This window comes from Zosterops lateralis (assembly GCF_965231275.1).
Source record: "Zosterops lateralis genome assembly, chromosome: 25".
NCBI classification, from domain to species: Eukaryota; Metazoa; Chordata; class Aves; order Passeriformes; family Zosteropidae; genus Zosterops; species Zosterops lateralis.
In genome coordinates this window covers 6335983-6351364 of record NC_139785.1, presented here as the reverse complement: position 1 = coordinate 6351364, position 15382 = coordinate 6335983, and the positions used below count along the sequence as shown (strand labels likewise).

Sequence of the window (15382 nt, the reverse complement as noted above, 5' to 3'; positions counted from 1 at the left end):
CCCCGGCAGCGGCGGCGGCAGCGGCAGCGGAGCCCCCCGAGCCCCCGCGGAGCCCACCCTGAGGAATGAGCGCTTTCCAGGCAGACCTCCTCCTCCTCCTGCTCGGGTGCCTCCTGCTCAGCCACGGTAGGAGCCCCGCACTTTGCCCGGCTGGGTGGGCGGTGGGTGGGTTTGGGGTGGGGGGTCCCCGGCTCGTCCTGGGGTGTTTTGCGAGGGGGAGACAAGGAGGATTGCAGAGTTTTTCCCTCCCCTGCATCCCCGCCGAGCCAGCTCACCTTTCTTTCCTTTAAAAATAAGAGGAGAAAAAAAAAAAATATATATATCTTTAGTATGCAAATGAGTGTTTTCTGTTCCCGCTCGGTTAATTGGATGGTGTTTGTGTGTAAACACGGCTTGGCTGAGCAACAGCCCCCCCCGCACTCCCCATCGCCTCCCGGTGCTTCCCCCGGTGCAGGAGGCGATGGATGCTCAGTTTCGGCGGCAGCGGAGGAGCCGCTCGGGCTGGCGGGGACGGGAACCCGCGGCTGTGGAGCCGCGATCGGGAGCGATCTGAGCCCGGGGAGGTGGAAGGAAGGAGAGTTGTGTCCGGCCCCGGCAGCCCCGGGGAGGTTGGGGACCCCGCGGGGGTGTCACCGCCCCATCCCACCTCCCCTCGGCGTGGGAACCCGCCTGCAACTTTACAACCTGCTTGATTCCCACGCACAAAAAAAAAAAAAAAAAAAAAAAAAAAAAAAAAAAAAAAAAAATTATATATATATATATCTATAAGGATTTGGGAAGGGGACGCATTATTTTGGGAAGCCGTGCCCACCAGGCTGCTCTGTGTGTGTCTGTCCCTGCTCCCTGGACTATCCATCACCTGTGGAGGACGCTGAGCTGCAGCCAAACCAAACCCCGGCTTCTCCTCAGTGCTGCTCGTCCCCTCCCAAGGCCGGTGTCAAATCCCATCTGTGTCACACCGCCCTGGTCCCCACGCCAGCTTTTGTCAGGGTACGGCTTGGGGATGCTTGGGAGAAAAAAAAAAAAAAAAAAAGGGATAAAAAAACCCCAAACCCACGCAGCTCGTCCATCTGTTGATTAAATGAAGGATAAAACTTTTGGAGAGAGTAGTGCTTCTCCACGGGCAGCTGGGTTGTTTTTTTGGTGGTTTTTTTTTTTTGCTCAGCCAGACATTAGGGCTGAACATCCCCCACCAAACGCTGGGTTTCACCCTATTCCTGGTGTTTGTGGTGTCTGTGCTCCTGCTCATCCTTCCCTCTCCTCTCCCTGGGCTCGGATGTGCTGTTGGGCTCCTCCACCGTCCTCCCTTCCCCTCACTTCTCTGCTTGTGCTAATATTCCTTCGGGGAGAACGCTGTGTTTGCATTTGCCTTCGCTGCCGCACAAAAGAAACCCACTGTGTCCTCCGTGTGGGTTTCTGGCTGAACAAATCTGAACTCTCCCTGGTACAGCAGGGCAGCGCCGGGGCCGGGCTCAGCAGAAATTTGGAAGCTTCTCCCGGCCTTCCCTCATCCCTCCCTGCTCCCACACATCCTGCAGGTCAAATGGCACTTTGCTGCCGGGGCTGGAGAAGTTTCAGCGGGATCCAGCCGGGATTTGTCGCGTTCTCCTCCAGCTCCTTCCTTTTTTGCAGCCATGATTTTAATGTGGGTTAATGCACTTTTATAACAGCACTCGCGTCGGGGAGCCGCCACGGCTCCTGGGCTCTGCTGCCTGAGCTCAGCCCGTTTGTCTCCTGCCTGTTCCAGCAGCATCGTTGCATCTGGTACCTGTTTATTCACTCCGGGTTAGGAGAGTGCCTTGCAGAGTGATTTTTTTCCTGGCTGTTTTGTCCCCCAGGATGAGCCCAGAGCGTTCCTGTGGAGTTGCCGTGACAAAGGCGCCGTCGGCAGCACCGCGGCTCTTCCCGTTGGGGTGAAGCCGTGCAGGGGATCCCTGGCAGGATTTAATGCACAGGATTCCTTCAGCCACACGGTGCTGGAGGGGGAGGAGAGGCCTGGATGGAGGTGTTGGAGATGATTTTTTTTTTCCAGCACGTGTTGTGTTTGCCTCCCCTCGAGCGGCCGCCGTGGCGTGTCCAGGTGTGGCGGCCGTGACACAGGTGTCCCCAAGGTGTGGGGATGGGGATGTGCGTGGGGCATGTCCTGCCTTCCTCAGGAGGAGCTGGTGATCCAAAACTCACTTCAAGGGACTAAAATCACCTGGCTCTGCCCTTCAACAGTTTTAGGGGTTCCTTTGTGTGGGCAAGGGGCAGGCAGGGCTGTGTTTTCTTGCCAAAGTGGCTTGAAGGGATTTGCCATAATTAAACTCGGCAGCAGGGCTGGAAGGATCACCTCTTGGGATCTCTGGTCTGGACACTACTTTAAAAAAAAAAAATCTCCTTATCCCAAACCTCTCCAAAAGGACATTTTTCCATCATGGGATTTGTGCACCTGTGCCCTTGGGTTTGTATTTCATGGACACCCCAGTGATATCCTGGCATCCTGCTGCTCCTGCAGCCCACACAGGCTGGAATTGGGCTTCCAATGGAGCTTCCAGGAGGAGGAAGCTGCTTTTTGCTCCTGTCTGGGGCTGTGCTGCACATGGAGCACCCCAGGCACGGCTCAGCCTGGGAGGGAGGAGGATCTGTCCCACAGCTCACTGCTCTGGGGGACCTGGGCAGAGCAAATTCCCTTCCCTGGAGCATCCTTTATCTTCCTTCCCCTCTTGCAAATGGCCTAAAGCAGCCTGTGCTGGCTCTTTCTGAGAGTTGATAGGTCAGTGCTCCAGGGGTGGTTTTTCCCTGGTCCCACCCCATCAAAGCTGCCAGAGCCACGGCTTTGGTGGGAGGGAGAGAAAGTCCCAGCAAGTTTGTCTCCTGTGGGGATGGGGATGTGTGGAACCCCTGGTGGGCAGGAATTGCTGCTGCCACGAATCTGCCTGGGGAATAACTCACCCATCCCTCCCCTGCTCCAGTGCCAGCCAAACTGGGGGAGGTGGAAACCACTGGGGGAGGTGGAATCCACTGGGGAAGGTGTCCCAGTGTGGGAGGTGGGGCTGTGGGGAGGAGCACCACTGAAGATGCACCTACAGCCACCTCCTCTCACTGGCCTGTATTAGATGGATTTGGCAGCATCTTAAATTTACCTTGGATGGGAAGATTTCTGCCTGTCTGGGGCTCTCTTTCCAAAGGCATGTTTGCTTTCCCTCCGGGTGATGAATACTGAGTTCTCTGGGTGTTGCAGGGTATGTTTTTCTCCTTCACAGTTCACTTGGTTCCTCCCTGGAAGCAAATGCTTTACAATCTTCTGCCAGAGGGGCCCGTTATCAGAGCAGTGGCTCAACTCCCCACTGGCTCAGCAGCAGCCCCCAGGTGAAGAAGGGTGCAATTATGGTGATGAGAGAAAAACCAGGCAAATTCCACCCACCAATACTGGTTAGGACCGAGAGATGAGGATTTTCACATCTTAGTGGGTGGTGGGGAGGAAAAACACAAGGTTTGGGGTGCTGGGAGTGTGTGTGCAAGAGCTGGGACACTTGGGGGGAGGTTTCTGTGTCTGACAACAACAAGTCTGTTAAGGAAAACCCTGGAAATCTGTCATTGTGATCCCCCTTCCATGTTATTTTCTCGTGCCCTGTGCAGAGCAGGGCAGCTTTGCAAGGGAAGTGTTCCCTAAACCCAGCAGGTGAGTGTCAGCACTGGGAGCTGTTTGGGAAGTTCATCGAGTGGGAGCATCCAGTGAGCTCTAAAAATGATGGTGAGGAAGAGCTCCTGGAGCCCAAGAGGTTCCACCTCGGGGTGGTCAGTGGTTCTGTGAACTGAAAATGGTTGAGTGGAAGACAGAGATGGTTTGGGAAGTGCTTTGTGAGGTGCTGCTGGTGGAAGGGTGCAGGTTTGGCAGGGGCAGTGTGTTCACAACTGGGCTGCATGGGAAAGAAACTGAAATAAGTCTCAATTTGAAACTGGTGTTGTCCAGTCCGTGCTGTCCCACAGGAATGGTGCAGAATTGCCTCCTCCAACGCCTGTTTTAACACAATTTCAGTTTCTCATCTCCCATCTGCACCTCCTGCAGTGACAGCCACGTGAGGACCACCGATGACTTTGCTCAAATCAGGTTTTCTTGCACGGTTTCAGCTCTCAGAAGAGCACAGGAGGGAGGAGCTGGGGGTTTGCTCAGGTGCCCTGTGCCAGAGGGAGGGGAGCCGGGCAGATGTTCCTCCTCGGAGCTCACGCCGCATCCCCACCAGCCTCCCCCTTCCAAGGTTAAGCAGAGGTGCCCAGGCAGTTTATGCACAGCACATCTCGGGCTGATGTCGATTATTTCTGTGCTTTCCTGTTGGTTTAGGGGACACCAACTGGAGCCTGAACGTGCCTAGAAATCCCTGACAGGTTCCCAGCGCCGCATGTCACCGGCTCCAGCCGCTCTGCAAACGTTGGGATAAAACAGCTCCGTGCTCTTCTTCCTTTTGTAGCCGTAAATAAAGAGGGGAGAGGCCAATGTGCCCCTTAGGTTGTGAGTTGGCTGAGGATCAAGGGCTTTGAATAAACTGGTTTGTTTTTTTTTTCTTCCCCGTGATGGAGAGTGTGGCTGCTCCAAACCTCTGATTTAACGATCGGCTTTGCGAGTTCGCTCAGCGCTCCTCGGCACGCTGAGTGCAAGGGGGCTTTATGGAAATGCTGCTGGAGAATTGGCTTTACATCACTTCCAGAATCCTTCCAGGAGGATTAAACAGCTCCTGTTTATTTATTTATTTATTTATTTGCTTTAAAGCCCGGCGAATTTATACCAACAATTGTTGAAGGCCCTAATTTATCTTCTGTTCAGGAGCAATACAAGTCTTTCCTTTGGCTTCATTGAGAGCTACCTCTGGCCACAGAGAGTGACAGAGCCACGGTGACCGTGTACAAGCTTATTTTATAAATCAATAGGTAGTGAAACAAATTGGTTGTAAATCAGTCTCTTATTTGCTGAGATCTGAGGCGTTTGGTGGGGCGGTGAGTGTTTTTTTTTTTTTAAATGGTCTGCCCTGCCTTCAGGGCTGGCACATGGCCTGGCTCTTGCAGGGATGTGGGAACCCAGTGCTCATTTCAAACGTGCGCCAGGAGATGTGCAGGATCTCTTGGCTGGGGAGAAATAAAGTTTAAAACCTGCGCTCGTCGTTCCAGGCAAAGGTTGAGCAGCAGGATCCTGATGCTGCTCAGGACTCGTGGCTTTTCCATTCCTCCACTTCGCCTCATGGGCACATCTGTGCTCCAGACTGCTGGAAAGGGGGGAAGAGGAAACTATCCATTTCTGAATTGTGCCTTGTGGTAGGGCCGAGAAAATGCTGGGATTTGGTCTTGGAAACGGTGGCCTAACAGATGTCCTGGTTCAATGTGCTCTTTGAGCCTGTTTATTCATTGCCTCGCTGGCAAGACCCACACTCAAGTGTTTGCCTTTCCCCGGTGGCAGCAGCAGCAGCAGCCTCCAAAGTGGAGCAGAAGGAGCTGGAGGTCACTTGGCTGTTACATGGCTCTTCCTTTTACCGACTTGCATTAAACAGCTTAAAAAAAAATCTAAATGCGCTTTTTAGTGCCTGTGAGCGATGGGCTCTGGGCGTCCTGCCTGGGGTAGTGTCACATGCTGGAGAAGTGGGAGGTGGAACACTGGCATTGTTAAATTCAGACTCTAACTTGGGGATAAGATCTTGTCTTCATGTGTTCATTCAACGCCCCCACTCGCAACGAAAAGCTCCGTCAGGCTTTTGGTCTGCTGCGTTTGGGGTGGAGCAGGATGTAATTGGTTTTTGAGGGCTTTGCCATAACTGCTGCTCATTAACCATTGATGCAGGCACGGTCAGACTTTCATCTCGGGTAATAGATGCTTGTCTTTTTGTTTTCCAATTGCTTTGCAGTTGGGTGGAATTGCCGTGCAGGTTCCACCTCTGTGTGTGTGTTTGTGTTTGTGTGTGGTCGTGTGGTGGGTAATTCACCTCCTAACGGCTGCTGGATTTATGGTCTGGGGTCTGGGGTTGTCATGGTCAATATGACACGAGGTAAAGGCAGTGGAGAACTGCTGGGGCTGGGAGGATGCGGCAGCACCTAAAGCTGGATGTTTCAGGAACTTTCTGAGTGAGCAACCCCAACGTTGTGGGAGGGGAGATAGAAATGGAGAAAATGTTCAATAATGTGGTTTTTCTGAGGAGCTCTGCCCAGCAGGCCCAGAGCAGCCCTGCTAATTACAGGTGAAATATGTACTGGTGGTGGGAGGGATGAGCTTCCTCAACCTTCCCCATGGATGAGGGATCAATCTTTGTGCTGTGGGCCCACAGATAAACAGGGAGTGAGTGGAAGAAGCCACAGGGTTTGGAGTCCCACCTTGCATTTTGGGCAAGTTATCATTAAACTTAAAATCACCCCAAACTCATTAAAAGAGCAGAAAGGAAGGGCCTGAATCCCCCTCAGGTGCCTGGTGTCCCGTCCCCCTCCCATCCCCGGCATAAATGAGTATTCAAGCAGTCTGCTGCCAGTCAGTGAATGTCAATATTGGATAAGTGTTTCCTTTATATCACTGCAATTTAGCATAAGCTGCTTGGAAACAAATGTCTTCCATAAGCATGAGGTGTTTCAGTAAGTACACAGTCAACATTACTATGAGGATTAAATAAATGTCAGCCCCACTTGTATGCTCAGCAGCCAGTTAAGACAGCCCAACTTGCATAATGGCCACGGCACGGCAGGAACGACAGCAGGGATTTGGAGAGCCTCTGCAAAAAGGGGAATGGAAGGAGCTGCTCTGGATGGATCCAAAGCCCCTGGGTCAGAAAGGGGTGTGGAGACAGGTGGAGAAGCTCCTCACAGAGGGGTAGCTGATGATGGGAGGAAATCCTTCCCTGTGAGGGGGGTGAGGTCCTGGCTGTGAGGAGCTGTGCCCTGTCCCTGGAGTGTCCAAGGCCAGGTGGGATGGGAACCTGAGCAGCCTGGGATAGTGAATGACATCCCTGCCCATGGCAGGGGGGTGGAATGAGACTCATTTCAAGGTCCCTTCCAACCCAAACCATTCTGGTTCTGTGGCATGGAGTGCAAAGAGATGAGTGGAGCTTCCTTCTGGGCCACCAAGCCTGACCTTTCTTTGGTGCTGCCTGCAAACCAAAGAGGAAAATGTGGTTTGGCCAATATTGGCTGGGTCTGGTGCTGGCTCAGGAGGAGCAGCCCCGTCCTGCAGCTCTGCCCAGGGGACAGTGCTTGGCTGGACCTGCCCCTGCCTTTCCCAGGGCAAACTGAGAGTTGCTTGGCTGCACTGGTGAGGCCAAGGATGAGGCTGTCACTGCTTTGTGAGGAGCTGTAAGCCCTGATTCACCCCCAGCTCAAAGCTTCCCAAAGCCACGATGGAGCTCATGAGGAAAAGGTGACACTGGTCCGTGCTGGCAATGCTGTGGGGCCTGCAGGTGCTGCAGGGTCACCTCCAGCTGCTCTGCCTTCAGCTGCTGGGTGAGAATTTCTCTCTGCCCAGCAGGAAAAGGCCTCTGGCTTCTCCAAAGGGATTTAAACCCAGCCAGCACATGGAGATGTTGCTGAGGCTTGGATCTTTCCCTCAAGCTGTGTCTGCAGGAAAACCCTGCTCTTCAGCACTCCTGGCTTTGCATCTTCACCTGTCACCCTGAGATGTCACTCGGTGCTGTTTTGGTCAGCCCATGACAAGCTCTGCCAACAACAAGAAGAAGAAAATAACCAGTGAATGTGGTGGGGGGCTGAGCTAACTCTGTTTCCACCCCCGACGATGCAAACCCGCTGCTCTCTCCCCTCCCCAGCTGCCAAGGCGCTGACTGCAGCCACTTGTTCCCAGCTGCACAAAAAATAACCGGAGACAAAAATCGTTATCGCTGGGATGAGCCTTTATCAGCTCCTCTGATGTCTGCGGCTGCCCCTGCCCTGCCAGGGCTCATTCCCCGCCGGGGGTGTGTGTGTGTGTTTGATGACCGGCCGTGGCTGCTCCAGGTGACCTGAGAGGAGCATCCCTCCATCCCTCCATCCATCCCTCCCTCCATCCATCCATCCATCCATCCATCCATCCATCCATCCATCCATTCATCCATCCCTCCATCCCTCCATCCCTCCATCCCTCCATCCCTCCATCCCTCCATCCCTCCATCCCTCCATCCCTCCATCCCTCCATCCATCCCTCCCTCCATCCATCCATCCCTCCATCCCTCCATCCCTCCATCCCTCCATCCCTCCATCCCTCCATCCCTCCATCCATCCCTCCCTCCATCCATCCCTCCCTCCATCCATCCATCCCTCCATCCCTCCATCCCTCCATCCATCCCTCCCTCCATCCATCCATCCCTCCATCCCTCCATCCCCAGCCCTGTCCCGGCAGTTTTCCCCAAAATCCCCCCGCGTTTCTTTAAACTGCGCAATTCCAGCGCCGAGGAGACACACGGGGGGTGTCTCCTAACCCAGACTGATGAGGAAAGCGCAGGGAAAGGGTTTAACCCGGGGTGTTTTGGCTCCCAAACGGGTCACCTGGCGGAGGAGCTGCAGGTTTCACCCTCAGTGCTCCCGTTCAGCCTGGCGGGGGCAGCAGCCGCGCTCGCATGGAGAGGAGCGCTGAGCTCACACCTGCCCGTGTCCCGCTCCCCTGGAAAGGTCCAAGGTGACCCGCGGGGATGCTCAGAGCGCCGAGCCCCAAATCTGGGGCCCTGTCTCCCTTACGGGCACGAAAATAACCACATTCACCCGTCAGTGAGGAAAAGAAAGGGCAGTTTGTTATGATTTGGGGTTTTATAGGATTAGGAATTTGGTGGAGGATTGGTAGATGAGAGGAACACCTCTGTGACCCCAGTGGTCAATTCGGAAGTCCATCACTGAGAGAAATTAAAACAATTTATGTTGTTTTGAGAGACTCCAAATGAAATATGTAAATAATTATCAGAAGGTGACAGGGCTCAGCAGCCAAGGCTGTTCCCTTGGAATGGGGAGGTTGTTTGAGTTCTGGGATGGGACAGGAATTGGGGTCCCTCTGAAGTTGCCACTCCAGTGGGTGGTTGGACAGGTGTCCAGGAGGAGGTTGAGGTGACCCTGCTGTGAGCACATTGTATGTGATAGATCACCATGATGTGATCACAGCACAAACATTGATGTGATATGATCACCATGGGCTGCTGCACTGGGTCCAGCTGTGGAAGGGGGACGTGGGGGCTGCCTGACCCAACTCTGTGCCCCCCCCCCCCCCCCAGTGATAAATGCACACACAGGGGCTCCTCACCCCCAGGAACAGCTCCACCCGTCCCTGAATGGCTGCATTCCTGGTCAGTGGTGCTGTGCTGTGCCGTGCCGTGCCGTGCCGTGCCGTGCCGTGCCGTGCCGTGCCGTGCCGTGCTGTGCCATGCCGTGCTGTGCTTGCTCTCCTCCATGCGCTAATCCCCCAGAGTGTGATTCAACACTCTCCTCTCTCCCTTCTGGCTGTGTCTTTAATAAGCCAGGAGTGATGGGGCCACCCCCCACCCTCCACAAGTGCTGGAGAAACAGAACCAACAGATGCTAAAATTAGGCACAGCTGTTTGCAGCGTTTTGTCCTCCCGATCACAGAGTCTGACACTGTCTGTACTTATTCCTCATCTTGTCCAGACGCTGAAAAGGTTTAAGATATCAAAGCTTGGAGTGGCTGTAAATTAACTCCTTCTGTCTAAGCTGAAGCTTGAGTTACTGATGGTAAATTTCTTGTGATTCCCTTTATTTGGCCTTCTAATAATGGGAATTGCCAGGGAACAAGACAAGGCCTTATTTCTGTACCTGGGAGACAGCACTGCTGGATTGGGCTGCTCAGGAGCTTCCCCACCAGGGAACAGGGGGAGCATCTTCAGTCCTGCTGTCCCTCAGCTTTTATGTGCCTAAATCCTGTTCTGTGTGCAGCTTGGACAACCTTAGCAGCCCAGCTCTGAGGTCTCTGCATGCTTAAAGTCATCCCAGTCCAGCCCCACATCCTGGCCCTGGTGGTTCCAGCCCCATATCCTGGCCCTGGTGGTTCCATGGACAACCTTCCATGGTCCTTGCACAACCTCAGCAGCCCAGCTCAGTCTCTGCATGCTTAAAGTCATCCCAGCCCAGCCCCACATCCTGGCCATTGTCATCTGCTCTTTCTTTGCTGAGATGGAAGATTTTCTGGGTATTTTTGGCGTGTTCAGGCTTGGTGTTGATGGTTTGAGTGTTGGGGTGGGTGTCACCCCACGGCTGCTCTTTCCCCCCCTGCCTGGTGAGTTTGGCCTGTAGGAACATTTTGGGAGGAGGTGGAACTCTCTGTCACCTGCCACCCCTTGGAAAACATCCTTTCCTCTCCACTCTGGGGTGGCAGAGCTGTGACACTCTGGAAAGGGCAGCAGGAGGAATTTCATGGCAGAGCAGAAATGTCTTTTCTGTCAGGCCTGGAGCAGTGTAAATGTCCCTCCTGACAGATCCTCGCTGATGGCAGCAGCACAGCTCTTGGGCTGGCCGTGTCGGGGTCTGCATGGGGTTGTGAGTCTGAGGGGTCTTTTCTGTCTCTGTGTCTCTCTCCCGCTGAAGGTTCCTCTCGCTCCGGTCACGCTTAAAATGATAATGTTGGTTTAAGATAGACACTTGTGATAAACTGGGGAACACGGCGCCCTTTGAAATCCTCAAAGCTCTCTCTCTCATCAAGTGGGCTGGCTGGGAAAGGCAGCAGCCAGAGCAGGGCAGGGTGTTCAGAGGGCCAGGATTCTGTGTGACCTGCTCCTCAGGGTGCTGAGGAAAAAAAAGAGCTGCCACCTCTCACCCTCCTCCCCTCCTGACTGCACCAAGCTGATGCCTGCTACACCTGGGCAGCATCTCTGTGGTCTCCTCCTCTTTTCATTCTTTCTGTGATGGAAGCAAATCAGGAGGGGAAGTGCTAAAGGAAGGCTGGTTTTCCCTGGGAAGGAGAGGGGGGAAGAGTGAAACATCTCAAGGAAAAGGACCACGAGCAAATGCCAAGGGGTTGATGTCCCTTGGTGATCTCTTTGCAGGGGTGATTGTAGCAAATCTTTCATCCAGAACAGTGATTTTATTTTTTTTTTTTTTTTTTTTCCTGCAGCAGGGAGGTTTCTCCCCGTGGTTTGGCTTTCTCCCAAGGACAGACAGAAATCTGTGTAGTTCTCTTAACCCCTGCAAGTTTCTGCTGACTCGAGCAGATAGGAGTTGTCGTCCCAGTGGGAGCGTCTTGTTCAAAATCGGGAAGAAAAGTTTGAACTTTTGAAACTTGTAGAGCAGGAAACATCCAAGAGTTAGGGATTGGAAGTAGACTTGGCAAAATACCACGTTTTGATATCTGAAATTTTAACATGGAGTTTAGGAAGGGTTTTTTGCACAAAGGATGGTGAGAATCCCTGTGGTGGGTGAAGGGGAAAGTGTTGTAAAAAAACGTTTTGTCTGCTGATTGCTGGCTTTTCTCTGGGGTTTGGAAGTGGATTTCAAGTCTCTTCTTGCCTTTGGCCTGGCCAGTGAGCCACCGTGGTGTCTCTCTGAACATCCCAATTTGTCACAGTATATTGAATTCTAAACCAGTGTTAATCTGATCTGTGTGTCTGTAAAGCATCTTGTGTTGGGTCTGATAAAATTAGGTTTTATTGTCTAACACAGTTTATTTCTCTTGGTCTGGTTGCGTGCCTTTATTGCCTGTTCTGCTCTGCACCACAAGGCCATCGTGTGCCAGCATCTGCCTCACTTGCTCAGCCCTAAAAACACCTTAAAATCAGCCCCTAATTATTGAAAACATGGGAAGACTCTGAGGGTGCCAGTGAAATCTGCCTGGCACTGGTGCATTGAGCAGGTAAAGAAAGGACCTAAGAGGCAATTGAAGAGATTGATGGGCAGTAATGGGGATAATTGTAATTTTTGTCCCGTGTTTTTAATAAAGTGATTGACGACAGGCACAGCTGGAGCCCCCGTGCGGAGACCAAGAGATGCAGTTAAATTACAGAGGCTTCTTAACTTAATGAGGCCAAGTAATAAAAACGAGGCATAATGAGCAAGGTATAATAGTCCTATTATGCTTAGAGTGCTCTCGCCGAGGGCTGAGCCTGGGAGTGTTTGGGATGATCTCAGTGCAGGAAGGGCTCTGCTCCCTGGGGAAGGGACTTGGGAAGGACATTGGGAGATCCCACTGGGAGGAAGGGCTTTGCTCCCTGGGAGAGGATGAGGAATGGGAGACTTGGGAAGGATATTGGGTGATCCCACTGGGAGGAAGGGCTTTCCTCTCTGGGGAAGGACCAGGAGTGGGAGACTTGGAAGGACATTGGATGATCCCACTGGGAGGAAGGGCTTTCCTCCTTGGAGATGGATCAGGAGTGGGAGACTTGGGAAGAATATTGAGTAGCCAAGTGCTAACCCAGGGCTGAATGAGCAGGTGGAGCCTGGGAGTGTTTGGGATGATCTCACAGCAGGAAGGGCTTTGCTCCCTGGGGAAGGACCAGGAGTGGGACACTTGGGAAGGACACTGGGTGATCCCACTGGGAGGAAGGGCTTTCCTCCTTGAGGATGGATCACGAGTGGGAGACTTGGAAGGATATTGGTGATCCCACTGGGAGGAAGGGCTTTTCTCTCTGGGAGAGGATGAGGAGTGAGAGACTTTGAAAGGATATTAGTTGGCCAAGTGCTAACCCAGGACTGAATGAGCAGGTGGAGCCTGGGAGTGTTTGGGATGATCTCAGTGCAGGAATGGCTTTGCTCCCTGGGGAAGGACCAGGAATGGGAGACTTGGAAGGATATTGGGAGATCCCACTGGCAGGAAGGGCTTTTCTCCCTGAGGGATGATGAAGAGTGGGAGACTTGGAAGGATATTGGGTGATCCCACTGGGAGGAAGGGCTTTCCTCTCTGGGGATGGATCAGGAGTGGGAGATTTGGAAAGGATATTGGGTGGCCAAGTGCTAACCCAGGGCTGAATGAGCAGGTGGAGCACCAGACATGATTGATCCCTCCCATGATTCTGGTTATATTTGTAAAGTTTGGGGCAGCTCTGCTCCAGGTTTTATTCACTTCATGTCACCTCGGGGGTGTCCATGTCACCCTTGTTGCTCCACAAGTGGGTCAGATTTTGTGATGTGAAGGAAAAACTATAGAAATTTAACAGCCTGGAGGGGAGGATGTGCAGGGAGTTGGTGGATGGGCTGGGGAAGGTTGGCCAGGGCTGCACCAGGCTCATGTCACACCTTGATTTGGAGCCTTGGCAGGGAGGCTGCAGCAGCTGGATTGGGACCTCTGTGGGGGTGGAGGTGGGAAGAGGATTAGTGCCTGCAGAGCAGTTGGGTGTCTGCCGCTGCTAAATGTGGTTAAACTTGAGCGACTTCTAATCTAATAATGAAAGGAAGAGAAATAAGTGTTCTCAGTGATGCATGCCCCTCACGGTAAGTACTAATTGAAAACAGATATTTACTTTAAAATGAAAATGTAATACGATAATGGTGGGTTGAGAATTTCACACACGTAGGAGGGAGAGATGAACGTGCACAGCCTCCCATCTGCTCTGCCCGGGCTCGGGGTGTCCCTGGGAGCAGCATCTCCCACACCACGGCCTGGGGACCTGGACAAAGGGCCTGGGCTTGTGCTGGAGCAGAGCTCAGCCTTACTCAGCTAAAATCAGCTTCATTGGGGGTCTCTTGAGCTGGCCTTGGTCTGCAGAGGATTTTCTGAGCTGGGTTTCTGTCCTTCCTCCCACACCTTGCAGAGCCTTCCCAGTCAAATATGGGAAGGAGAGGTGGGGATAGAGTGGGGAAGGATTGCCTCCCTTGTCACTGGGATGGGGACGGTGGTGGTGACACTCTTCCTCACGGTCTCTGCTGCCTGAGATGCCTCTTGCTGCTGTTTTCTGGCTGTCCTGACCCATTTCCCTGGCTGGATGGGTGGACCTGGCCAACGCTGCCTTTTAGGGGCTGCTGGGGGAGCACAATGAATGGTGCTGATCCCCTGGGGAGACCCTTGGCTGTGAGTGCTGAAACTACAGCACCTCTTGGTGTCTGTTTGTCCTCCCTCCCCTCCTCTCCTCTCCCTGAGCCAGTTCCAGCCGTTGCTCCAGAGTCAGGATGCTTTTCCAAGTGTTTGCACCAAAGCTCAGTGCAGCGTGACTGGTGACCATTAAAGGATCCTCCCCAACGAGAGCCCCCCCAGCCCTGGAATCTTCTGAGGGAAGTGGCCTGGCCCTAATCCCTTTGTGCAGAGTTCCTGCTTGTTTCTTCCTATGGGTGCATTTGTATAATTTGCATTTTGCACTCTGATCGTATGCACAGAATTCAAATTGAAATGGGGCTTGAATACATTTGCATGCTAATGAGGCAGTGGCTTTATTTATTTATTTGGAGCCCTCTCGAGCAGGCAGCCGTGTGCTGGGGAGCAGCTCGTGCAGCTCTCCTGGTTGACAGAGCTCTGTGGCAGCACGAGGAGCCTCAGCTTTGTCCCAGGATTTGCCCCCTGTGTGTAAGCAGGGCTCTGCTCCACTGCCCTCAGCTCAGCCTGTGTGGAGATCAACACTTTCAGCCCCCTGAACTACCCAGAGGTGCCTCTTTGGGTGATCCCAGTGTTAACTGGGTGTGGGTGAAGCATTTCAATGTTGGAGTTGGGTGCAGCCAGCAGGAGCCCCTGGATGGATGGTGGCTGCAGAGATCCATGAGCAGAATGACCAGAGCGTCTCCCCGTTCTCTCCTTGGGTTTGGGGTGCTGCCCACAGCTCCCTGTGCTCCATCTCTCTGTTATTTCTGGTATTTCTGCAGTCCTTGTGGCCCTGCCCTTGGGATGTTGATTGATCCTGGGGGCTGCAGGATCATCACTCCCCATCTGCCGAGCCCACCTTCCCTCAGTGCTGCCCTGCTCCACCCACAGTGCTCCCTCAACAGGAGCCTCTCAGCCTCTTGCAGAACAACAGCAAAAAAAGTTTGGGAATGTTGAGAAGGAGAAACCAAGGGGTGGGAGAAAACCAGCTCCCAAAACTCTGCAGCATTACTGGAGGGGGGAGAAAGACACTAAAACCTCTGAGTCCCTTTGTGCTGTGACTCGGTGCCCCAGCAGACATACCCAGCTCGCTGCTCAGCCTTTCCATGCCAGCTCTCCCTCCCGGATGACTCCTGCTGCAGCTGAGTTTCTTGCTGGCACAGGGAACTCTGGCCGAGCCAGGGCTCCTGAAATGGCAGCAGGAATTGGGTCACATCTCGCTGCCCCAGGAGACGGAGTTTCTCTCAGAGCAGTCTGGATTCCAGTTATTATTTTACAGAGGATGTTAGAGGTTGATAAGGGAGCTGTTCTGACTGCCAGTAGGGCTTATTTGGGGCTTACTGTGTGCTCCAGTTTGTATTTTAATATAGTCAAAGGTGACTTACAACTTTAATATTAATTTTAAAACTGATTGCTCAAGATGTTTTTTTTTTATCTATGTTAAACCAG

The 15382-nt window shown here is 53.1% G+C and overlaps 2 protein-coding genes across 2 annotated transcripts in view; one reads left to right on the top strand and one right to left on the bottom strand.

Moving 5' to 3' along the window:
• Positions 1 to 65: 65 nt before the first annotated feature.
• Positions 66 to 15382, top strand: part of KIRREL3 (kirre like nephrin family adhesion molecule 3) — a gene marked incomplete at both ends in the record, with an annotated part of 348160 nt that continues 332843 nt past the window's right edge. The window contains one exon of the mRNA XM_083877958.1: positions 66 to 126. Within this exon, the coding sequence (XP_083734084.1) occupies positions 66 to 126 (61 nt within the window). The remainder of the gene's footprint in view (positions 127 to 15382) is intronic.
• TIRAP (TIR domain containing adaptor protein) overlaps positions 9826 to 15382 on the bottom strand; it is a 383808-nt gene continuing 378251 nt past the window's right edge. The window contains exon 8 of the transcript XR_014591757.1: positions 9826 to 9835. The gene's annotated coding sequence lies outside the window, so the exon portion shown is untranslated. The remainder of the gene's footprint in view (positions 9836 to 15382) is intronic.